Source organism: Triturus cristatus, chromosome 3_2, assembly GCF_964204655.1.
Source record: "Triturus cristatus chromosome 3_2, aTriCri1.1, whole genome shotgun sequence".
NCBI lineage: Eukaryota > Metazoa > Chordata > Amphibia > Caudata > Salamandridae > Triturus > Triturus cristatus.
The window spans coordinates 444,853,558-444,880,089 of record NC_140584.1 but is presented as its reverse complement, the minus strand read 5'-3'; the positions used below and the strand labels follow the sequence as shown (position 1 = coordinate 444,880,089).

The 26,532-nt window shown below is 44.3% G+C and overlaps 1 protein-coding gene across 1 annotated transcript in view; it reads left to right on the top strand.

The window, feature by feature from the left end:
- VWCE (von Willebrand factor C and EGF domains) overlaps positions 1 to 26,532 on the top strand; it is a 463,775-nt gene that overhangs the window by 201,430 nt on the left and 235,813 nt on the right. Inside the window, exons 8-10 of the mRNA XM_085648045.1 lie at positions 1,173 to 1,289; positions 1,434 to 1,556; positions 14,816 to 14,944. Of these exons, the coding sequence (XP_085504171.1) occupies positions 1,173 to 1,289; positions 1,434 to 1,556; positions 14,816 to 14,944 (369 nt within the window). The remainder of the gene's footprint in view (positions 1 to 1,172; positions 1,290 to 1,433; positions 1,557 to 14,815; positions 14,945 to 26,532) is intronic.

Here is a 26,532-nt window from a genome sequence, read left to right as displayed (position 1 = left end):
GCTTGCACTTAAATAGGGGCAGGTTCAACATTAGCCGCCCCAGAATCATTTCAGTACTTCTGGGGCAGAGGGCGCATAAACCAATCAGTGCCATCAGCAGCCGGAAGGATGGGACGACCACACCCCATCCGTCCCGCTGGCCCCTGGCTCCCCGCCATATTGACGGCTCTCCCTAGGTAGGGAGAGCCTTTGTTAAAAAGGCAGTTTACACTTATCCAACACTGTATGATAATCATAATCTGTGTGTGTGTGCTTGTGTGTTTGTATGTGTGTGTATATGAGAGCATACAACTGTTGCTTCCTAGAGTATTTGAATCCACACTTTGTGTCTGTGTGTGAACATATGTGCAAGAATCTCAACGGTTTTTTGCACTTGACCACCTGGGGCCGCATTACACATGTGCGCACTGTCTGTCTTTGTGCCGGGCGCACCTTTTAAAAGGTGCACCCGGCGCAATGAAGGAAAGTGCTCCACATTATGGTGAGCTGCCTGGGGGCAGCACATTCACATATAATATGGAGCGGCTGTCTTACAGCTGCTCTGTGTTTCACTGTGCAGGCGGCAACCCGCCTGTACTTTTAAAAGGGCAGAGGCAAAGGGATTCCCTCATTTGCATGGGGCATGCCCCCATGCTAATGAGTGAACGCCCCCTTGAAGATAGCGCTGGTGCTTTATGTGCACCAGAGCTATTGGTATTACAGAAGGGGTCGCACAAGCATCTGAAGCCCCTTCTGTAATACCAAAGTGCCCCGGAGCATGCAAAGCAGGGCCGGACTGGCCATAGTGGGCACCGGGCATTTCCCAGGTGGGCCGCCAGGTTGGGGGTTGGTTTTGGACCACTGTGGAGCCGTTTTTGTTACTGAGGGTGGGTTTTGCAGCCGAGCTGTTTGCCAGGGCTGGTTTTGGTTCCCAGTCTGGCCCTGGCGCAAAGCGGCCTGGGGCACTTTATGTATTACAGCCCCTGGTGTCTTGGATTCTTTATTTCCCATGCTTGTGTTTTTTCTTTTGTCCATAAATGTTTACAGTAAAACCATTTAATAAAAAACATTTCCTGTGGCTTTGTCAAGACCCCCTCCACGTCTCTTTGTACCTGCACAACTAGTTATTCTTGGCCAATCTACATTAAGATTGTCTGTTTGGCTTCTACTGACTTGATATTGTTGTTCCACAGATATTAATGAGTGTGAAACAGCTTCTTGCGAAGGCATTTGTCTCAACACAGACGGAGGATTTGTGTGTGAATGCAGACCTGGAATGCAGCTCTCCGCTGATAGGCAGAGCTGTGTCGGTGAGTCCTCCAGTCTCTGAAAGCACAGAGATGCCTGTTTGAAATGTTGTGAAATAATTATGGTAGTGTATGGAACAGGACAGAGGATTCCTTGTTATGAATTGGTTGTATGGATTTCCGCATAATTGCACTTTTTCATTTCAGACATCGATGAGTGCTCAGCAAAGAGAGCCCCCTGTCAGCAGAAGTGCAGGAACAGCTATGGCAGCTATAAGTGCTTCTGCAGCACTGGATTCACCCTTCATGGCAATGGACACTCCTGCATAGGTGAGGAGGAACTACCGGGGTGAAATCAGCAGAACAACCAATATGGAACTGCCGATTAAAGGAAATACTGAACCCCCCTCAGACTCTCGGGGACCTCACAGAAACCTGTCCCTCTGGCCATTTACAGTCGGTTTCTGTATAAAGGACTTTCAGAGTCACAGGGCGAGTGTATCTCATTTCTCCATGCCCCCAAGAAAAACCGTTTTGTGTGATCTTGTAATTTGGATCTGAGTGATGACACCCCAAGACTATGTTCAGATGATGTCACCCCAGTCTTCCTCCTCCTCTTCGTTGTTTAGCTTGTGTTTGACATTAAAGAAAGTTTGGCAACAAACAAACCTTTGGCAACAAACTCCCAGTTTAAGAGTTGGTTTATTTGTAAAGTAAATAATGTTGCAGAGCGTGTGCTTTAATCATGGGACCTGCTTGGAAAACCAGCAGTGCTGGCAGCTCTCTTGACAGCAGAGAGGTGCTTGCCAGGCAGACGGTGATCTCCAAATAGGGCAAGATGGCCATCATCAAAGGTGGTGGAGGCCACGGTCTACACCTCCTCGTAGACCGAAGGACGGTCTGTCATGGTCAAAATGGCACTAGTACTCTAGTGAACACTGCTTTTTTTCACCAAACAGCAAAGGTCACCTTGGCAGCACATGTTCTGAAGTACCTCCTTTGCCTAAATACGGATACCATTTCTCCCCTTCAGTTCAGCTCCACAATACCATCCTATAATCTCCAACATCAGAGAGTGCCCAAAACTGTGCCCACGAAAAAGTTTATCTGTCAGAAAACTAAAGGTTCACGAAATACGCATCTAATTTTACATGCGTTTTCAACCTCTTGCAATAATTTATCAACACAATGGGATCAGCTTCTTTCTATTACCTATTGTTTATATGATTTATTTTACAGATGGCTTGGGGATGCCTAATTCAAGCCTAGTTTTGGAGTTGTGTTTACTAAAGTTGTGCTAGGGCGCATGTGTCATGCAACACATCACAAATAATATCATCTATTTATTTGCATTATAAAAGCTTTTGAGTACAGTGCAACATTGTGTTGCGCTGTGCGAGCTCCCGACCAAATGTTAGTGAATGGATCCCTTTTTAGGTCTCACCTGGTCTGGCGAGACTTATTGAGAGGGCTCCAAAAAGTGCTACCAGGCCAGCCTAGAGCTACAGTGCATGTGCGCGGGCGCGCGCGCCGCGCTTTACCGCTATTAGTTTCACTTTCGCGGCCGCACTGCCGCTTTGATGTTTGATCGGGATCCCGATCGCGATCACTTTAACTTTCGCGCAGCACGCCCGCTTTGCATAGCCAATAGGTCTCACTTTTGGGACCTTATAAGTATTTAGTTATGCAACTGTTGCATGGCTAAACACTTATAAGGTCCCAAAGGCGAGACCTATTGGCTATGCCAATGCTTGTTATCTTTGCATTTTGTCTAAGTATAAACCTCAGGTTTTATGTAAAATGAAAAATAATTCCTACCAAACTTTCCGCAGCTTGTGCTATAGGCTTCCCATGAGAGCAAAATAACTGTGATTTTTGTTATTTAAGATTTAAATACAAAACAGATATGTACTGTCCCCGGCAAACATGATGGAAAGAACGCCCTTCTGATTCTGTCCTAGTTGTTTGTCAAAGTATACGAGATATGAGTTCCACGAAGTCTGCAATCTCTGTTTGCTTTAAGACCACCATGAGTATTACTGTTCGGCCTACCTTGCGTTCCGCAACAAGAAAACTCTTTGGATCCAACGCGCACATCGTGTCGCCTTCGCCACCTTATTGCAAAGACTGGAAGTAGAGTAGAATCTGGACATCTTTGGAGAACAGGAGGAGTTGGATGTCAAAGAGGTGGATGCTCTAGGCATCGCAATGGAGGCAGCCTGTTCATCTGGATTCCTCGTATTTTAAGGCAGATGTCAAGTCCGAAGAGCCTCCGCAAGGCCAGTGCCCTCAGAAGATCACATTGAGTACGGATGTCCCCATAACAGCCTCTAGCTCCCAGGTTGCTGGCCATGGTCGACACCGGCATTCAGTGATGGACCCAGTGCCCAAGCCATATTTGTCTCTGAAGTACTGCTCCAAGCCTCAAGCCTCGAGCACAGCTTCAGCTCCAGACCCGAAGGCAGCTTTACAGCCACCCACCTACAGACTTGAAAGAGCTGGAGTCGAATTCTTCGGAGCTGAAAGAGCCTGGCCTGAAATATTCAAATAGCAAAGGCAGAGTACAGCATCGAGATCTGTTGACTCGAAGCAATTAGATCCAAAATCGAGTACAGCACCCTCTGGTCGGCGAGCTCCTATCGTCCCATCTAGGCCACTTCCACTATGGCATCCTCTGCCACTTCTGAGGAATTTGATCAGCCACTTTTTGAGAGGTTGCAGGAACACTTGGATGGAACAGGGCATTCATATCCAATCAGGCACAGGTGGATTCTGGCAAAGCCTCCACATTTGACAAAGGACTCTCCACTTCACAATAGGAAGCTCACTTTTGAGGAGGCCATTAACCCACCAGAACTTCCAGCCCCCAAAAAGCAAAAGAGACATGATAGTGCAAGCTTTCCCCTGCCTCCTGCTCATCCCCATCCTTCCCTGCCTCCTCCTCCTTCTTCACCTCCACCTGTGTCTCCTGTCTTACCTCAAGGGTCTCCACATCTTTCACGTACATGTTCTTCATATTTGGGGGTGTGAACAGTCCTACGCCTCCTTATGGCCTATATGACCACCCACATGACTCACAGGGTCAAGGCTCATGGGATGACTATGATGCTGAAACTGCCGTGAACACAGACACGTCTGTACCCCATGAAGCCGTCACCTCCTAATGATGTCACTTCATACCATGAGGTGTTACACAGAGCTGCCCCTTTCCACAATGTAAAACTCCATGTGCAGCAGGAGGAGGAGGATTACCTTGTGGAAACTCTCTCTTCCACACAAGGCTCCCTTTAATATCTCTTCATGCTTAAAGGTGTCCTCAAGCCTCATCAACACAGAACATCTGAAGAAAATCTGCTCCTCCTTCATGAGGAGGTACAAACCCTCCTGGACAAGGGGGCTATAGAGCCTAATCTACCCAAACACCGTGGAAAGGGTGTATACTCCCTTTACTTTCTTATCCCAGAAAAGGACAGCCCCCTCTGGCCCATCCTCGATCATAGTCCTCTCAACAAATACATTCTGCCACAGCACTTCCAAATGTTGACTCTACAGGTTGTTGTATACCATTCTTGTTGAAAGGGGACTTCAGGACTGCCCTGGATATGAAAACAAGCCTATTTTCACATACCCATCCACCCAGAACTTTGGAGATATCAGAGGTTTGTGGTAAGTGGACATCATTATCAATTCAAAGGGCTCTCCTTCGGGGTTATCACTGCACCAAGAGTTTTCACCAATTGCCTGGCAATGGTGGCCACTCATCTCACGAGAAGCGGCAGCCACATGTTTCCTTACCTAGATGCCTGACTGATCAAGAGCGCCATGCTGCAACTCTGCCTAGACTTCAGCCAGACCACAATTCTCACCTTCATAGTCTCGGTTTCAACAGCAATCTGACCAAATCCAACTTTCAAACCTTTCACGTAAAGCCTTTCCTTGGGGCCATCTTGGATGAGCAGGTGGGAAAAGAAACCTTTCAAAACTTGCTGCCTCTTTTCAGACAGATCGGCAGGTAACGAACCGTGATGTGCCTACTAGGCACAATGGCATCCTGCGCAGGTCCGGACTGGTAACCAAAACCGGCTCTGGCAAAGTGCTCAGCCGGCCCCCGGGGGTTTGGGGGTACAGCCGAGCTCTTTTGCCAGGGCAGGTTTCAGCTGATTTTACAGGGTGCGAGATTGCAGTTATGCTGCAAAAATGGCCCTGTAACAGAAACCGCCCCCAGGGGTCCAAAACCGGCCCCCACTCTAGCGGCCCACCGGGGAAATGTCCGGTGCTCGCTACGGCCAGTCCGGTCCTGGTCCTGCATAGTTATAGTGAAGTTACAGGAGTGCTTTGCAGCACACTGGTCTCGTGGAGAGGGTCACCTAGAAGATCTAGTGTTAGTTTGGGCCCCCTCTCTCTGCAGTGGTATAACACAAACAATTTCTTGCAGGAGCGGCCCTTTTATCACCAAGTTTTGCAAGAAACGATCACAACTGACACCTCACTCACAGTTTGGGGAGCTCATCTCAAACTTCTTACTGTTCAGGGTCAATGGTCCCTTACCGAGCAAATTTCTTCACATCAATCACCTGGAGTTGCTGGTGAGCTAGCTTGCTCTTCACAAATACAGAATTTCTTTCTTTCTTTTCTCCCTATTATTCAGAACAAGACTTGTTATTCAAAGACAGCACAACTGCCATATTCTACCTACTGAAACAAGGGAGCACACATTCATCACAGCTGTCCAGTGTAGCTAAGAGGATCTGGCAGTGGGTAATACTTCTCAGAATACACCTACTCATATAACATATTCCTGGGGTGGACAGCGATATAGCTGACCTGTCCCGCAGGATGCATCAACAAGCACATGAATAGGAACTGCACCCCCCCGGCCTACTACCATACTTTCAGCACGAGGGAAACTGAAAATGTCCAAGTATCGCCGCCAGACTACTACACCCACAGTCCATGGGCAACACGCTACGGATGAGTTGGTCAGGTATATTTGCCTAAGCTTTTCCACCTCTCCTACTCCTACCATTTGTGGTAAGGAGACTAAGACAGACATCCCTAATTCTCATTCAAATGGCCCCAACATGGCCATCCTAACTATGGTACTTTACGCTGCAAGAAGTCTCACACGAGGAACTCCCCAACAGGCCGGACCGTCTAACACAAAACCATGGCACTCTCAGGCATCCTAACCCTCAGGAACTAAATTTTTCATTCTGGCTCCTGAGGGCTTAGAATTTGGTTACCTCAACCTACCAGAAGGGTGTGTGTCTATTCTTAAAAAGGCACGCAGACCCACAAGCATGGCTTGTAACACAGCCAAATTCAAGTACTTTGTAATTTAATGCCCCTCAAAACACATTAATCCTCTCACAGCACCAGTGAAGGATGTTTTTTGTTACTTTCTGCGCTTGCAGAAATCAGGCATTGCCTATACCTCGATCCAATTACACTTGGCTGCCGTAGCTGCCTATCTACAGAACAGAAAACTGATTTCCTTATTCAGAATACATGTTATTAAGGCGTTCATGGAAGTCCTTAAAGAGTTATTCCACCCAGGACACACCTTGCTCTGGTTTGGAACTGAAACATTGTCCTCACTAGACTCATGGGACCTCTCTTTATATGTATATATATATATATATACATATATCAGTGGCGGCTGGTGACTTTTGAAAGTGGTGTGGTGTAAAAGTTCAGTAACACATCCGAATGGCAAGCAAGCGCAGCAAGCAAGCCTATCATAAGCGCGGTTCGTGGGGCCCTCCCCCTCCAAGAAAATTGTGAAAAAAGAGTGGGCAAATGGTACATTTTCAAGCATATTTGAGAAAGCAAGAAGGTTAATAAAGCAATTGTGAAAATGTAGTTATGGCATCATTTAAAAGATTGTATTATCTTATAGCTTATTCAGTCTATCTGCACCATGGCCAGTCCGATTAGAACGGGCTAAATGAACTGACTGGAGCAACACCTGAGCTGGGTCTTCTGGATGGCCTTTCTATTAAATATGGAAATTTAAATAGTGTGTTTTGAATTAAAAACAGCATGTCTGTTGTAAAATTGTGTACTGATGTGGCAGTATAGTAGGCATATTTTGAGAATTTTAGAGCTGTGCAGCCCTATTTAGACCAGTGCATATCCTGCATCAGATATGGCTCAGCCTGGTAATGCTCAGCGCACGGACACCATTTTTTAGAGGGATTTTTTTTATATGTATCAGTTTAGTGTAAATCAATTTAAAATCTTACCATTGGGATATGTGAAGATTAAGCGTGTATATTCACTTGTATAACCCATCTGGTTATCACCACCGGTGCCTGAATGAACCCTGGTGAAAAGGTTCTGGAAAACATTAGAATGGTGACTCATGTTTTATGTAAGGAACGTTTTAGAATGTGAGAAAAGGTGTTATGCCCCAAGATGTGGTGGCGGATAGTAGTGTAAGGTACACACAAGTGTTTTCTGTAATTGAGTGTGAGTGTTCCTAAAGCCGGCATATTAGCCCCCTACCCTTTTACAGTGTGAATTTCTGCAGCGCTTTACATCTCCTGTTGAAGTGGAGTGATCAATAAAAGAGACACAAAAGTGCCAGTGGGGAGGGAGGAGACTGCGCTCACAACAAACGAGTTTACAGGCAACTTAAAAGGGATGTTGAGACAGGCAGATGAGACACTGCGCCGTCGGCACAAATGGAGTGCAACGCACTGCAGGGAAGATGCACAAAGTGCACACAGACCCCTCTCGTACAGTGCAGAATAAACATCTAGAAACCACACGTTACATGCTGCACCAAAATAAATTGCACCACAGTTTGATTCCCAAATCTGACTCGTTGATTAGGCACACAAAGATGTTGAAATCCTGTTTAGTGCCTCATACAGCACACGGTGCAGAACCAGTACTGATGTGCAAACCACCAACACAGCCCCCACACATTGTGCATGACAGAAGCCAACACTGTATACATGTACGTCCCCACCAACAGCAAACTTGATGATCTCATTAAACGCAGAAGCAGTGTGATACAAATCACCCCCTGCGTCTCACACTAGACTACAAACACACAGACTTCCGTTGCGGCCGGCGTGAGGGGCAGGTGGGGGGAGAAATGGTGGAAATGGGGTCATCCCAGGGAGGATGGGGGAGGCGGGAGGGGTTTGATTAATTAAAAAAATATATAAAATAATTTAAAACTTAACTTACCGTCCTGCGCCGCTGCCACCTCAGCTTCTGGATGGGTCCACCGTCCACCGTCCAACTCCCGACTTCCGCCGTCCTGCCTTTTCCGAATTGAATTCCTGCATCGTCATCAGCCAGGAAAGGCAGCCTTCCTCCCTCTCCTCCGCCAATCACAACGCTGCAATGGCAGCGTTGTGATTGGTGGGCCATTAAGAGAATAATAACACTAATACCAATGCACTTACCCGGAATTAAAAACACAAAGGGGCCGATTCACAGAACTAATCTGAGACAAAATTCTAAACTTCCTACTTATAGTATTCACAGAATGCACTTACGACTACTAACTTTAAAGCCGCACTTGGGCGGAATTTCCACACCCAAAGCGGAAATTTTGCACCCGGAGCGGAAATCGCGCACTTGTGCCAGAATCTGAGTTCTCGGGCCGGAATACCCACATTCTGTCCAGTTGAGCATTTTCCTCAATGCTAATCACCTGTCCAAGTGCCTACTATCCCCACCATGCATCAGATAAAGGAAATTAACACTAGATTGTGGGTATTCCGGCCTGGAAGCAGAGATTCCTGCTCTGGGTGTGGAAATTCCACTCCGGGTGCGGAAATTCCAGCCCGAATGCAGACTTGAAGTTAGTAGATGTAAGTGCATTCTGTGAATACCATAAGTAGTAAGTGTAGGGTTTTGTCTCAGATTACTTCTGTGAATCGGCCCCAAAGACGGGCAGGTCAAGCAGGCAAGCAAGGCCTCACATGAGTGGGAACTAAGACCACAAATAATGGATAGAATTTTTGAAAAATGAGGTAAGCCACAGACAGGTCTATTTGCAGCACAGGGGAACGCAGAATGTCAAAATTTTGTATCAAGGTACCACACCATTAGTTGCTGGGGCATGCCCTGATGATAAGACGGCCAGGGAAATTTATATACGACTATGACAGGTGCAGACAAGTGACCATGACCATGACACTAATCCTGATAGCACCTCAATAGCCAGATAAACAGAGTTCTCAGATCTAGTGGACATGGCAGGAGACAGAATGATGAGACTGTCATCTCATTAGGGCTTGTCAGCAATGCAAGGGGGCAGATATATCACCCAGAATCAGCAATGCTCAGCCTAGCAGCATGGTTCCTGAGGACCTAAAATGTGGACTCATGGGGCTTCCACTGAGATCCATGGAGGTGCCTACCATGTAAAAAATGCTACACCACGAAATGGAGCAAGTTCATACACTTGTGCAACAGGGTGAAACCCGGAGACAGTTCGACACAGGTTGCTACGGTGGTTAGGTACATCACTCATCTGCTATATGAGAGTCTTTCATATGCAACACTTAAAGTACACCTCTCAACCACCAGAAGAGGCATTACAGGAAGATGTTTCTTTAACATGCTGGTGATCAAGATTTTTCTAGTAGGAGCAAAAAGGATGCCTCCACCAAGGTCAGAATCCACACCACAGGGCAGCTTAAACCTAGTGCTAATGCAGCTGAAGAAGTCTCCATTTGAGCCTTTGCATTGATGGGACTTAACTGTCTAATACTCAAGACAGCATTTCTGAAAGCATTAGTGAGTTGTCAGCTATCACAACACAGGTACCTCACTTGTAGATAAATAAGGACACAGCGGCAATGAGAACACACCCACAATTTCTTCCAAAGGCCAATTCACATTTTCATGTCAAGCACGCTAAACAGCTGCCTGCCTTTTTCTAATTCCCAAGATCACAAGCAGAAACAGCCTTTCACACACTGCATGTAAGAAGGTTAGTCATGTGTTAATTAAAGTAAAAAAGCCAAACCAGAAATAGAAACCAATTTTTCATCTCCTTTTTGTTTCTGTCTAAAGCTGGGACTTATCAGTTAACACTGGGACTATTGCAAGATCGGTAGTCTAAACAGTCTACACATCTTACAAGACAGCAGTAGCTCTGGGACAAAAAACGAGGATGCATTTGACAAGTTAAATAGGAGCAATACTGACATTCAAAGCAAATGTCTCCATAAATTATGTCTGTATGGCAGCCATGTGGTCTTTGTTGTACACCTTCAAAAAACATTTTTGTGTACATAACTAAGCTAATAAAGAGGAACAGGTGTGACAAAGTGTATTAAGCCTGTTCACAAACTCAAATTCATTTCTAGTTAGCCTCTCAAAGGGAAGAATACCATCACATAATCAATTATGTAAATCCAGAAAAGATTTACACTTCAAAACAGAATGGTTACTCACCTGCAGGAGCAATTTTTTAGTTTGAAATTATTTTGGGATTCTCATACGGTCCTACCTCCTCCACAGCAATTTGTTTAAAAAAAAAAACAAGATGTTTAACAAAGGTATGGGAAGTAATAGGAAGCCACAACAGTGACAAGAGTTGCCCAAGGGCAAAATAAAATCTGAAGATGGCAACCACGCACAGGAAATTTCTGGATCAGGCATCTGATGTCACAAGAGAATAGACAGGACACCATAGGTCAATTTTGCCCAGATAGGAAAAAAATGAGGCGGACTGAAGCACAGAATGTGGAAGAAGAAAAATCTTCAATCTGAAATTTACTCCTGCAGGTAGGTAATCATTACATTGCTCGGTTATCTTTAGGAATAATTTTGATGCCTTGTCTTGTATTGTCTGTTTCTACATGTCTGATTCTCATTCCAACAGAGTGTTACTCCTATGTTTCCAAACTAGGAATAGATAAATAAACTGCATTTGATTAATTCTATGACTACATACAGACCCACCCATAGTCCCCTCAAAACCACTAAAATAGGTACTCTCAAAAGGTGTAGTTTAACAAGACAATTTGATAAAATGCCAAAGACCCAGTCAAGCATGTGCTAGGCATGAAACATATCAACAATTAGACATTAAGGACTGTATGTCACACTATTGTTTTTAGAGTTGCCAAAGGGGAACTTCAATAAATATCTAGGTTGGTCACCCTTAGGTAATTTTAGTATTAGGAGTGTTAGAAATGGGGATCTCTAGTTCACAGAGGTATGCACCTTTTCCAAGCAGGGACCCTTGCTTCTAGTCAGGATAAGGGAGTTACACACTTTAGATCACCCCTGCTTACCCACTTAGTAGCTCGACATGTGCAGACAGGCTTACCCCAAAGGCGATGTAAAAAGAATTTGCACCTAGATACACAGTAATACAGTAAGAACACTACAAATGGATACTATACGATTTTAGAAAAATAAAGTATCTTTATCTAAACCAAACAAGGCAAAAATGACAAAAATCCAACGTATAATTCAAAATATGACTTTTAAAAGGTTTCAAGCAATTCTATCCATATAAAACTATGAATGCGTGACTTGTACACAAAGTACCTCAAATGCGTCAAAATCCACAAGGCAAAACAACTGCAGAGAGGGGAAGAGTCCAAAAACACAGTGATGCTTCAGTCTTTGCGGGGGCGATGCAACTGCTACACACCGGAGAAGTGATGAGTAGAATCTAGACTGTAGGGAGAAGTGATGCGTCGAATCCTAATTGGTTCTGGTCCGCAGGTGATGCGCCGGAAAACTTGCTGCACAGGTGCCATGCATGGAAATCCGGGACACGCTGGAGGTCAATGTAACGGCAGCAGTCAGGCGCTGCGTCAATTTCTTCAGCTGCGATCCCACGTTGCATTGGTTCTTTTCGCCACACAGCAGGGCCTGCATCGGAGTAGGTCGCTGTACAGGACTCTCCATCCGGCTGATTTTTCAGCCGCTGGCAGGTGTCGATTCTTCGACCGCGACGACGAAGTGTGAACATTTCTCCCGCTTGGACGTGATACGTCAGAAAAAACAGGTGCTGTAAGGGCAATGCATAGATTTTCTTGGTTTCTCCAAGCTCTTTCAGCTCCAAGGAACAGGAACAACATCCAGAAGCTGGTGGTGAAGTCTTTGTGCCCCTGTGACTTCAGAACAAGAGGCTAGCACTCACAAGCCCTTTGAGATTGTTCACAAGCAAGTTCACAGCAAAATTCCAGTCTTTGTCCTCTCCTTGGCAGAAGCAGCAACTTCAGGCCAACCCAGCAAACCAACTCAAAGCAAAAGGGCAGTACTTCTCCTCACAGTTGTTCAGCTCTTTTCCTTGGCAGAGGTTCCTCTTTTTTACAGAAGTGATCTAAAGTTCTGACGTTTCAGGTCGAATATTTATACCCCACTTTCTCTTTGTAGTCTTTGTTGCAAGAGTCTCTGAGCTCAGTAAAAACCAGTTCTGTACTCTCTGGCCCAGCTTCACTACAGGAGGTGGAGACAGCATTGTGCAGAGCAATCACAGCCTTTTCAGGTGCTAGTGAAAACTCCTCCCACCACTCTGAATGCAGAAAGGTCTATTTAGCCTGGCTATGAGTCACTCAGGAAAGGCAGGGCACACCTCGACCCCCCTTGTGACTGTCTAGGGTGAAGGCACATCCCCAACTCCTGTCACTCCAAAACCAAACAGTGAATACACAAACAGGAAGAGGCACACAGGATGGTTAAACAAGAAAATGCCCACTTTCTTAAAGTGACATTTACAAACACACAATTTAAAAAACACCTTTACTAAAAGATGTGTTATTAAATTCTGAGTTCAGAGAGCCTAAACTCAAAGTCTCTAGCTGTCCCCAATTGACACATGTCAAATGTTACAGTGCAGCTCCAATGATAAGCTATGGGAGAGCTTGTTCTTGCAATAGTGAAAAAAGAAATACACCGTTCACTATCAGGGCATGTAAAACACACCAATACATGCCATTTAACATACACTGCACCCTTACCATGGGGGTACCTTGGGCCTAACTTATGGGTGCTTTACATTTAAGACAAGGGAAGGTTAGGGCCTAGCACGTGGGTATACTTGCCAGGTCAACATGGCAGTTTAAAACTGTGTGTGCAGACACCACAGTGGTAGGTCTGAGACACATTTACAGGTCTACTCCGCTGGGTGGCACAACCAATGCTGCAAGCCCACAAGTAGTATTTGATTTACAGTCCCTGGGCACACACATTGCACTTTACTAGGGATTTACCAGAAAGTCAAATATCACGGATAACCAATCATGATCACAGTTTACACAAGGAGCACTTGCACTTTGACACTAATCAGCAGTGGCAAAGTGCCCAAAGCATCTAAGCCAGCAAAAACGAAATCCAGTACACAGTCAAAAATGCAGGAGGTAGAGGCAAAAAGTCAGGGGAAACCAAGCCAAAGATGCCAAGTTTAACAAGAAGCCCAAGGTGGCAGGTCCCATTAGGCTGCGTCAGCAGTGTACCACTGTTGCAGTAAGACTAGTTTAAACCAAATATTGGATCCAGGGTGTTAGACCATTACAATATTCTCCCCCCAAAAGTAAATGAACTCCTAGGTACACAGGAGCCCACCCCTGAAAATTATGTTTAAGAGGGTGGAGGAGCAGACTCGATGGTGAAGCACGCCACCTCACATAGGTGAGAAATCTGTGTTCATTACTCAAAGAATGTGATAGAGTAAGACACTGTATATGTTTTTACTAGCCCTCTGGGTCGCTAGAGAACCTTTCCATACCACAAATTACATTCAGTTCTGCCTCCTTTTTTGGTTTGTTGTAGGTTTGGTTATTTAAAAGAAAACCTCAGAAATTCCATTAAACAACTAATGGCCTGATTTAGAGTTTGTTGTAAGGCATACTCTGTCAGAAAAGTGACAGTTATCTCATCCACCGTATTACAAGTGCATCATATCTTATGGCACATGTATACGGTGTACTGGAGATTCATCACATTTCTGAGGGAGTATCCCATCCTCCAAACACTAAATTAGGCCCTAAGTTAAAATGACGTTTTAGTTATAATGCAGAAGCCTACATTTTCCCAGTTTATATGGTGCACAATGTATAATTCATGCCCAGATCATGCACTGCTTATAACTTCTTGTGATGACATCCCTGATGGAATTTCAACCATCTTTGCAGACATCACGCAATGGGAGTTGGGAACAATTTTTGACTAAAGGGCTATGTCTAGGTCCTGCCCCAAGTGCAAGTCCCACCCATCTCTCATTACCTTAAGCGGTGTGCAGTGTGAGTCTAAAACTGCTAGCACCTGCTAGAGTAATTCTTGACTTCTTATACAGCGAACCGAGGAAACTCCAATAAATAATTGAAGTTTTGGCTCTTCAGTTGAAGTGCTGTGATAGCCTAGGCTTATGCACATAAGCGGTCTCGCAGTGGGAATCCTCAACAGAACATATTTTGTTGATATTTTCTGTCATATAGCATTTTGGTGCCTGGAGTGCTGCGGTATAAATGAAGTTACTCTCCAGTCCTCTGATGTACAGTCCATTAGTCTCATTAATAATAACAATAACCTCCCTCACTCTTTCATGCATTTCCATGCACCACTCCTGTAATCAGTCTACCCCTGTGTCTCTCCCTCAGATGTCAATGAGTGTCGTCGCCCAGGTGGAGCCCGTCTGTGCCAACACTCCTGCCAAAACACCTTTGGCAGCTTCCTGTGTACATGCCGTGCTGGCTTCCAGCTCCACACTGATAAAGTGTCCTGTAGTGGTAAGTGCTCAGGGGACTTGGACTTGGTGGGATTTGTTTTCTTTTATTTCAAAGCTTTGCTTACACCTGAAATTTGTTGTCTTGTCCCAGACTCACCTTCTCCATATTCAGCCTTATTCAGCCCATTTCTTAACCTCCTTTATATACTGCTGATCACATTTTTGGATGCAACTTTAACTGATCCATGTGAAACTCCAAGATCATATAAAAAATAGACTAAGAAATGGTGGTTCAAATGGGAATGAGAGGAATCAATATCATAATTACATAGGGGTATTTAAGACATATTCTTGAATTAAACACGGTGACCGAACCTTAAAATTAATCTAGATATTCTCATATGGTGTAAACTAATTCTTGAATGTGTGGCTGTTGATAATTATACTCTGCATAGTCCTGCTATCTAATGTTGAGCTCGCATGTTTGCAACCTGTTTTTGTTTGAAGAACATTTCGATCACAAAATGTCATTTGAACCACCCCTTAACCCACAATACATCAGAACAAAGACTCCACTTTAGATTGTGTTTTCTCCACTATTGGGTACATTCTTTTTAGCACCATCAGCAGGACTGATGACATTATTCAGTGGGACCTTTTGTGTAATCCATTTACAATTTAGATCAATCAGTGGAAGAAAACAATACCACTGCAGCCATAACTACTTCATTCACCAGTGTGTGACGTCAAGGCCTTCATGTTTCCAGCCGACACAGAGAGAACAGAGCCCACAGGGGCTGTCCTTCAAAGCTTCATAGGAAAAGGAATAGGAAGAACACCTATTTCGCCCATATGAAGGCCTCAGGACAAAAATAACCCTTAAAGCCTCCATCTTACCACAGTCCTCTTTGAGGACAGACCTTGTAAGCGCCTTTAGATTGAGGTCCAGCACCACTCCCTTTGAACCCTGAAGGCAAGCTACAAGGGGCTCTAACCTAACCTTCAGGTCCAGTTCAAAGCTCTGATGCCTGTCAACCCCAAAAGACCCCTGAGGTGCCAGGCAAGCTTCCGGTGAAGGCCAGTAAGCCTCAGCACCCACTAGACCTGGAGCCTCTGAAAAATCCTCTTCCAAGTCGAAATTGGCTTCAAAGCGGCTCCTAAACCAACCACGATTGTTGCCGGACCACAGCATGACACCAAATTTGGGCTTGAGCAAGTCCCACCTCATTGTCAAGTTTCTCGAAGTCCATGACATCAAGCAGTGCTAAAACTTCATCCGACCCTCAGTGGGAAAAATCCCAGCCTCTTCACCCAGGAGCCAAAGGAAAGAAGGCTCACATTCAGCACCAGATTTCAGAAGAGGTCCAAGCTTCATACCTTTCACCCTAAGAAGGATACCAACAAAGCCACCAGCCCACTTACACAACCTCCTAGCCCGAGGTCTCACACAATAGCAGCTCCCTCAGCACCTCATCAGTCTTACACACCACCAGTTCTGCCTCGGCCTCGCACTGCCATCTCCTAAGTCACCACTGTCCTCTTTCTATTCAGACACCTTTGATTCTGGAAAAGGAAACCTTAATGACCCTGGCATTCATAGCATGACCTTGTGAGCCCAAGATGTCTATTAACTTGAACCCTGTTGTGTTAGGCCTTTCCACCGGATGACACCACTGCCTACCATACAGTTATACAATGGACAGTGCAGCACCACAAGGTAAAGCTGCATATAGTGGAAGAGAGGGCCAACTTCTTAGTTGAGACCCTTTCTAGGACTGATAGATCAGTCCAGTACCTCCCATGCCAAATAGCAGGATAAGATGTGCCAGAGAGATCTTTAAAGACCCAGTCAAGGCCCAAGCAGACACCCCAAGGATCAAGAAAAAATATAAGGAGGCACCACACGACCCAGTTTACATCAAGTGCAGGTTCCACCATACTTTCTAGAAGTACATACTGCAAGAAAGAGGGCTAAGTGCAGGCAATGGGGATACTTCTCCTCCAGATGAGGAGAGCAAGAAAATTAATGTAGCAGTGAAACTGGTGGTGGAAAAGTTATGTTTGGACAAAATATTGATTAAGAAATATTGAGTTACAGAAATAGTGGAACAATAACATAGTGATAGAACATTTTTCAGGGAAGTAATATCGTTTTCATAAATGTTGTTAATGTTATTTTCAAAAATACAGTTTTTTAATTATCTTTGTGTGTTTTAGTTGACATATTAAGTTTGTGTTATTATTGTTTGTATAATTGTTAATAATATTTTTAAATATAGTTTTAAGTGATTTATCATTTTAAATGTAATTGCTAATAGTAATTTATAGTGTTGTAGCGGGTTGCTAGGTTTGTAGGGATATAGTGTGGGAAGTAAATTAAATATACTTAATTAACAATTAATTATTAATTTATTAATAATTATTTAATTAATTATTATTTATGTAAATTGTGTTATGTTTAGATTGTTTTAGTTTTATATTAGGGGCGGTTCCTCAGTTTGTAGGGGTATACGGTGAGAAGTTAATTAAGTAATTATTAACAAATAGTTATCAAGTTATTGTTAATGATTTAATTGATTATTAGTTATGTAAATTGTTAATAATTATTTTTATGTTATATATTAGGTGTGGGCTGCTGGGTTTGAAGCGTATAGGGTGGGAAGTTATTTAAGTAATATTTTCTTAACAATTGATAATGTATTCATAAATATTTGATTGGTTATTAATTATGTTAATTATTTTACGAGCTCATTGCGGCTATTAAGACAAAAACAAAAAAAGTTGTATCAGCAAGTGATAAACAAATCTAAAAGAGAATGGGAGAGCTCCATATGGACTAATTTGCATGTAGCACTATCCAACAAAGATAAAAAGTCATTCTGGAAAACAGTTGCTGTTTGTCTCAATGGTTGTAAACAAACCCTTGATTTTTGTATCCAGCCTCAAGACTCGTTGGCACATTTTGAACAGCTTTATTCTCATAAATGTGTCACTACAGAGAGTGATGTTGAGGCTATACAAATCAGTCCCACCCCTAAGTCTATTAACCTGACCTTTTCACTTAGTGAAACATTAATATCTATTAATTCCTTCATTCCCAGTCACGCTACAGGGACAGACCCTACCATCTATTTATGTAAAATCTAGAAACTTGGGGGCCATACATCAATGTGCTTTCTAGTAGAATTCTAGCTGGTATGAAGATTCCACCCTCCGTGAAATTATTACCATTTATAAAACAAGCATTTACAATGCAATGGTCTCGGCATTGGTAAAGTTAGAGCTATTGGCATTGCTCATGACATTATTTTTGTTTATGTTTTTGTTTTTAAAACATTTAAAGAAATGGCATTGTTATTTACAATGTCAATAGCTTAATCACTCTCAAATGCGAGACCTATTGCATTTGCACCCACACACAGAGCCACCTACACACACACTGATTAAGCTATTGACATGGTAAATAACAATGCCGTTTCTTTACATGTTTTAAAAACAAAAACATAAACAAATGAGCAATGCCAATAGCTCTAACTTTAACAACACCGAGACCGTTGCATTGGAAATGCTTGTTAGGACAAGGGCATTGGATATCTCTGAGATAGTGGAGGCTCAGGGGCCTCTCATCTCATGTTTAAGGGGGCACCGCCATTTTGCGGCATGCCACTGAATGTACGGAAGAGCTGCCTTGGTGTGATTCGGCCTGGCGGAGCCCTCTTTCACAGAGCATCAGAGCTGTACATCAAACAGGCCTTTCATTTTCCACACTCTGCTGTGTCCTACCTTACAGCTGCGCAGCAGTCTGATGCAGCCCTTCGTGCAGCACTTCTGCGGTGCCACCCTGGGGTGCTGGAATGAGAGACCTTGGTTTCCATTCCCCTGCCATACACCACGCCCAAATCGCCCCTTCTCACCCTTCAGGCTCAGTCATGTTGACTGCTGCAAAAAGAACAATTGATGGACCGAATGCTGAATGCCAAACATTCACCTCGAATACAGAGATCTGGGCCTAAATACATTCTTTTTTTGCCTACCATGCAATTCCAATTCTTTGACAGTCATGAATATGCAAATCATCTCCGTTAATCTAGTTTAGTTTGTTTTTTTGTTGACAGGAGCTCTCCTGTTTCTTTCCTGGGTGCTATACAACTCCTCCCAAAGACAACCAGGCCGAAAAATGTGAGCCCGCATGACATATATAAAAATACCTAATGATATGAAATAGATTGCATATATAGGTTTCAGGCGAGGGGGTGCGGTGGGCGGTTGGATCTAATTTACCCAGATTGACTAAAAGCCTGATTAGAACCCAGGTGCCAAAATCAGCAGTTTAGTCAATAAACACAACTCCTCTCGAGTCCCGAGGTGATTTAGCCGCATGCATTCTGGGAATTGTAGTCTTGGCCTAAGTCAAAGAGATAACAGTACAAAACTACAAGGAGTACCAAACGTGCCAGGGAATGAAAAAGATCGTCAGCTTTCCCTTCCGAGGGTAGAAGAGTTCCCCGAGTCACTCCATTACAAATGCCTCGAGGTTATAAAATCCACTAGTTCTTAGGATTCTGCTAATGTGGGGGGGGGGGGGGGGGGCGATGTCTCAGCGACATAACACTCACCTCACACATCTGAAGGGCAGAGCGGCAGAGACTGAACCCTGGCAAGGCAACCCCCCTTTTCTGAGGGGCTCCTTTAAAATACAGACACGTAAACTCTTTTTGAAATAAATGAAGGAGTAAGGCAGAAATGCTACCCCACACCATGAAGGAGCGGAACAATCTACATGCTAAACTGACAGAGGTAGTCGCTGTCTTCATCAGTCAGTAAAAGTTTTTAGAAAAAATTGAGATATGAGCACACAAACAAGTAAGAAGGCTTAGAATCGTTTGACCAAATTTACTTCAAATATTATATGGGGCAATCTATCCAATGGCTTACAACTCTAAAGTGGGCCAAGAGGCCATTTAAATAGGTTGGTTTTGCGCTATAAAATGCTTCATTAGATTAAACATTAAAATAATTGTGCTTTACCTTAACGTAAAAATATTTAAGTGCAAATGGTTAATCATGCTAGGTACATAGTTAAAGGTGACGGGTTCTTGAGATGTTGGGCAGTGCGTGTTGTAAATACTCACCCCTGTATCATTAGAAAGCAATGCGTTGCAACCGTTGATTCTGTAGTCGTTATTACATAACCACAAACTTCTAAACAGTGAAACAGCAGATCCACGTATCACTGCAAACAGTTAATTTGTCTTTGCTCTTGAAATAAACTCTTTCGCGCGCTCCTTTGTTCGCTCAGTTCGTGTAAACTGTATTAAGTAAAGAGGTGGCATTCTTAGGTAAATCGTGATAACAATGGCTCAGAGTCTCTTTCATGTCGGCGCCCTTCTGCTCCCACCAGTTATCAGGCCCGAAGGCGTAGTCATAAAATATAATTTGCATTGTCACTGTAGTTTGCTTTCTTTGTCTTTTTTTTTTCCAATCCTCTTTTTTGCCCCCCACAAAACTGAAATCCTAGACCCCATAAATACCTTGCACGGTCCCCTTTTTAACTGTCAGGTAATTACACACAGTTCCTTGATAATTTAACCCGTCAAAGGTTGTCTCATTACTTTGTTCCTTTGGGTAGCGTCTCCCGCTTTGTGTCTGATGAACACTAAACAGGGCCGATATTAACTGTCAATTAATTACACACCATTTCTCTTCACTATTTACCCGATGAAATGGGCAGGTAGGCCGCATCCCTGCCATCTCAATCACTGTCTCCCCGACAAAGGAACCAATAAAGATGAGTCACTCGGAGTCACCCGGTGTCTGGTGCGCAGAGCCGCCCATTCCTAATTGCCCTTAGAGACGGCTGATAATACAAACTTTGTATTGAAAATCAGCCTAATGAGCGCCATGCTGGGTAGGGAGATCACATGTCAGAGCAGTTTGCAAATGCTCGGGGGCAAACAACGCCTGTTATCCTTTAAGAGCTGAGAAACTTACTGCAAGTCTAGGGTCCGGATTCCGGCAGAGACAGGCGCGCAGCAGGAGACCGCGGGCTCCTGTGAAATGGCGCTGCCCGTCGCTCTCACCCACGGCCCGCACTGTCTCTGAATGGTCAGTGAGAAAAAAGCCCTCGAGGTCTATCTAATATGGCGTACAAAGAGAGCTTAACCATGTAAAGTATGCTTGCAGAAGAACTCCATTAAAGAGTTTTTTTTGGGTGCAACATTGGAGGGAAGGGGGCAGCTGTGTGCAGCCTTCGTACAGACCTGCAAGAGCCGTAACGCGCATCTGAGATGGCGTCTCGGAGACGAGCAGACAAAGAGCCGCTGTGGCATATGCTGCTCCGGGAACAGGCGCACTCGGAATGCCTGTGCTCGTCATCACCCCTACCTATTGCCACCCCCCTCACACACAATCTGTCGGTTTGATTTCACCAGGCGCTCAAGAGGACACTTTCTCTTGCCCAAACACAAGCTCCTTATAGCGGCCCAGATATACGAGGGGGACACTGATTGCTTTATTTTACTACCCATCCAGCAGTCAGAAGGCCCTTTGTCCTTGCTTGCACTAGGGCCCAGGGTACCCTAGCTACACCACAAATGTCGAGTATTATTTACCAGCCATGGTCTTCTATTCAGCAGCCAAAGCATTGTGGGAATGGTAGTTCTGGTTTATCTCAACATGCTGCCCCATATCAAATGGAGCCATCGGTTAACATTAGATGGGGGCTAGAGATTCCTGCCAGCTGCAGGGCACAGCTGGCGGCTGACCAGGCACACAGAGCCGGCCAGGGAACAGCAGCTTTCTGTCCCCGCCTCGGCTTCCAATAGTGAACCCTTGTGAACTGACATCCAGCTGAGCTGGGGGCTGTGGGGCGAGGGAGTGGGAGGGAGCGCTGAAATTTATTTCCCGACGTTTCTGGGAATGATGGAGGGGGTAGAAATATCAGACCAAGCAACTGAGGAGGGCATTTGATTAATTTTTGTGCTGGGTAACTGTTTTTAATGTGCTAATGTAGCGCAAAAAAGTCTTGGCTTTTCATCATTGACCACCGAATAATTAACAGAGACGAGGATGAAAGCGGAGCCTGGAAGCTCGTGACTGGCCCCTCTTACCGCAGAGTATTAAGACACAGAGGTGGGGGGTGAGACAGCGAGTGAGGGGGGGCAAGAGTAGAAAAGAGAAGGGGAGGGGAGTGAGAGGGATAGGAAAATAAGTGAGCGTGACAGAGAGATAAAGTTAGAAAGGGAGAAAAGACGACAACCAGGTAAGGGAAGAGAAGGGAAGAAGAGACTGCTAAAGAGCGAAAATAGGGGGACGGGCAGAGAGGTACACCAAGCAAGGAATGAGACAGAGGAAACGAGGGCGAGCACGAAGTGCAGAGGAAGGAGGGAGGGAGCAAGCGGAGCTAAGAAAAGGGGGGAGGGGGGTGGGTGGAATAGCGGAAGGAAGAAATGTGAGCCAAAAAGGAGAGATTTATGGAAGCAATATGTGTACGCTTTCATCACGACTTTCATGTGTCTGAAAGCATGCTGCCTGGGAGCGCGTGAGCTCATGTGCGGCTTTACAATGCGCATACTGAAACTTGTTAAAACAAATGAAGAGCAAAAGGCAACGGGCACAGCGCAGATAACGGGAGAAACTTCAAAGGCAGGAGAGGGGCTCATTAGCATACTCGACAGCTTCATGCGTGTCTGGCGAGGGGGGAAGGAGGAGAGGCAGGATGCACTATTGAAATGTGCTTCCCCAAGGCGGGCCGCGTGCACAATCAGGCGAGCTTTGACAAATCCTCTAGGTGGGACCTTTTAGCTGTGCCGTGACCGGGAGTTGTGTTGGGGGAGGGGGGGGGAAGACCTAACCACTGAAGGATAAGAAAGTTATCCGATTAGAAGCCTGAACAAGCCGAGGGCACCGGAAGACACCACCGCCTTTCTCCAAGGCAGAGTAGAAATGCCTCGGAGAAACGCAGTGTCCTTTTCGGATTCGGGGGCGTGTTTGTCTTTTCTCTCCTCCAGCCATTGGCTGGAGGAGAGAATGAGACTTTCTTTAAAAAACACGCCCCCCGATCCGAAAAGGACGGGGCTACAACGGAGTGACTGGACCTCTTCTCCAGTGGCTGGCCTGCATTTAAGAGGCCAGCCAATGGAGAACAGGAGAGAAGAGGGGCGGGAGCAAGCCCCTCTTCTAAAAGTCACTCAAAGTCATTAAATCTCGCGAGCGAGACTGCGCAAGCGCAGCCTTCGCTAGCCGAGACCTAAAAAGGGACCGGGCAAATCCAGCCAATTATAGGCCTATAAGCCTGATTGACTCCCGACAAAAAATCGTTGGTCAGCAGGTTTTGGCTCATACATAGGAGTGGATTAGGGACGAGAGTATACTTTCAGATTGGCAGGCAGGTTTTAGGCCAAATGTGAGTACTGTGGATCAGATTTTCTGTTTTGCCTGCATGTACTGGTGAGAGGTGATAATTGGCAAGGACAAACTTTATGTTGTCTTCATCGATCTTTGTGCAGCATTTGACTTGGTTCCCCATGCCAAGCTATGGAGGGTCATTGAGGAGATGGGCCTAGCATCTCTCCTGTTGGACCTCCTTGTGAGGCTTCATGCTAATACACTTGCTCAGGTGAGGTGGGGGCTGGACGGGGCCTTAACCAACCTCATCCATATTGATCGGGGGTCAGACAGGGGTGTGTTCAGGAACCCACTCTCTTTGCACTACATATAAATGGTGTAATTGGCTTTTTGGATAGAGATGAGTGTCATGCACCCAAGATAGGTAGGCGCGGGGTTCCCACACTTCTTTTTGCAGACGACCCTTTGTTAATTTATAAGTCGTCGTAGGGTCGGCAACAACTCTTGAATTCCTTTCAAATTCTTTATGTGGCGTGGGTCTTGGAGCTTAACAACTCCAAGACCAAATGTATGATTTTCACCAGACAGACTTCAACTTTCTGTAAGAGGAGGATGTTAGTTGGTGATGCAACTCTAGATGTAGTGTCTAGCGTTGAGTATTTGGGTATTAAATCGACCAAGAATCTATGCTGGTCACCGCAGGTGAAAAAAGCTAATTTATCTTTGATCCAACATACTGTGTATATAGGGAAAATCCATAGTAAAACATAATCGAGAAGGGTGGCTTTGGCTTTGGAAATATATAATGTGAAGTGTCTTTCCATAGTGGAGCAAAGGTTTTTAAGAACCCTGCTGAATCTCCCTGTAGGTACACCATAGATTTCCCTATATTTAAACATGGCCAAAAGAAAATTGCCCACTAGTATGAATGCAGAATGTTGACCTATTGGTGTAGGCTATGGTCAACATCTACCCTTGATTCCTATCGGGATGGAATCAAAGATCTTTAGGTCCCACGATATACACGGAAAATACCATGGCTCTGTGCCATTAAGGCCCTACTTAACAGATTGAAATTGTACAAATATTGTACCTCACCAGAGATCCTGTGTTTGACTGGAAAGGCCAGTGTAAAGGGACTATTTTGGATAATTTTGGCAATTGATAACCTTAGACAGTGCAAGGGCTCCTTATCTGTGTCTTTCCCTGACCGGAAACCAACGGCCTTTTACGAAAGTACTGTTGATGAAATGGCCCCTCCATTAGCAGGGAAACTCTATCTACAATTTATGTGTGGCATTTTACCTATAAAATTATCTACTTGTAGATGGCAGCAGGAAAATGGTCCGCATGATGATCTCTGTGCAGGCTGTGAAGTATGTTCTGAATTGCTTATCCATGTTCTGTTTTTTTGCGCCTTTTAAAAAAACATACATGCAAAATGGATTGTTCCCCTGTGCAAAAATCTGGGTTGTAGGGAGCTTCAGGAAATGTTTAGAATATTACTGTTTGATACTAGTCAGATTGTATTTTTCTGTCTGGCTATGTTTTTAAAGACATTTTGGATTAAGCTAGCTAAATTTCTACAGTCTTCTACTGACTTTCGATAAGAATTGATGTTTGTCAGGTTTCGTGGTGGGACATTTTTACACGGCAGATTTAGCTCAATTAAATCCCTCCAAAGTCCAATGCTTTTACTAGTGCTGTACAGACTGGAGTGGGAACAGTAAATTTTACCCCTCTGAAATCCAGCGCTTTCCCTGCTGTCGCACAGACAGGAGAGGAAATAGTAACTTTAATCCCTCAGAAGTCCAACGCTTTACCTACTGTTGCACAGACTGGAATGGGAATAGTAAGTATTATCCTTCTGAAGTCCAGTGCTTTCCCTACTGTTGCACAGAGTCTAGAATGGGAATAGTACATTTTACCCATCCAAAGTTCAACGCTTTCCCTTCTGTTTCACAGACGGGAGTGGGAATAGTAAGTATTACCACTCTGAAGTCCAACGCTTTCCCTACTGTTGCACAGACTGGAGTGTGAATAGTAAATTCAATCCCTCCGATGTCCAACGCTTTCCCTATTGTTGCACAGACTGGAGTGGGAATAGTACAACACTTTTCCTACTGTTGCACAGACTAGAGTGGGAATAGTACATTTTGCCCCTCCAAAATCCAAAGCTTTACCTACTGATGTACAGACAGGAGTGGAAATAGTAAGTATTATCCCTCTTGTAAACTTATAGGTTTTAAAAAACAAAATATTATTTGTTTGCAGTAAAGTACTTTCTCTACTTGCACAGACTGGAGCGGGAGTATTACATTTTACTTCTCTGAAAGGCTATGGTTTCACTACTGTTGTATAAACTGGAGTGAGAATAGTATATTTTTCCCACACTTTAATACTTTTGTTAATATTGTTAAAATACATATATTATTTTTATTTGCTTGTTAAATTGTATATCATTTGTTTAGTTTTAGATATTTATTTTATATGTGTTATTATTTTTAGTAAATGTATTCTTTTGGATTTCATAGTTTTTTATATTTAATTTATTTGATAAGTTATTTAGGGCCTAATTATGAGTTTGGTGGCCTCGCGGTGGAGGTGCATCGGCGGTCGGACACTGCCGCACCAGCGGTCCGAATGCCATATTACAAGTACAGCAGTCGAACCTCCAGAGAGCCACAGTAGCCACTAGCGATCCGTTATCCCTGGCGGTATCGCGACATTCTGAGGCCACAATATGCTAGGCGTGCATATATATAAATGTATATGGGTTTTAAGGTACTAAATTTGGAAAAATAATCCCAAAAATGTAATATAAAATAAAATATATTTTCAATAAGAGATTTAAATTATATATATAAAATACATATATATATATTATCTACTGGCGGTCGCCAGTAGATAGTTATAGTTAGGACCGTGTTTCCATAGGAAATCCGCAACATTCTATTTGGAATAACTTTGGCGCCGGTTGACGAATCCTCGCAAAATTTTCAAAATAGGTGGGGCGCTCCGCTCCGCTCCTACCCTGAAAGTCTCGGGGTGATTCGTCAAGCGGGGGCCGAGAAAAAAGGGGGGTCCCAAAACACGTTTTCCCCATGCATTTTTCCATAGAGACCTTTAGTCCAAGGTACAGCCCGAACGGCTGAACAGAATTGCTTGAAATTTGGCAGAGAGGTAGTCCTCAGGTCAGGGAAGTGCCTTTTGCAGGTCTGGTGTCAATCTGTTCAGTAGTTCCTGAGGAAATCAAAAGTAAAATCATATATATATGAAGGTTTTAAGACTTTAGTTACATTA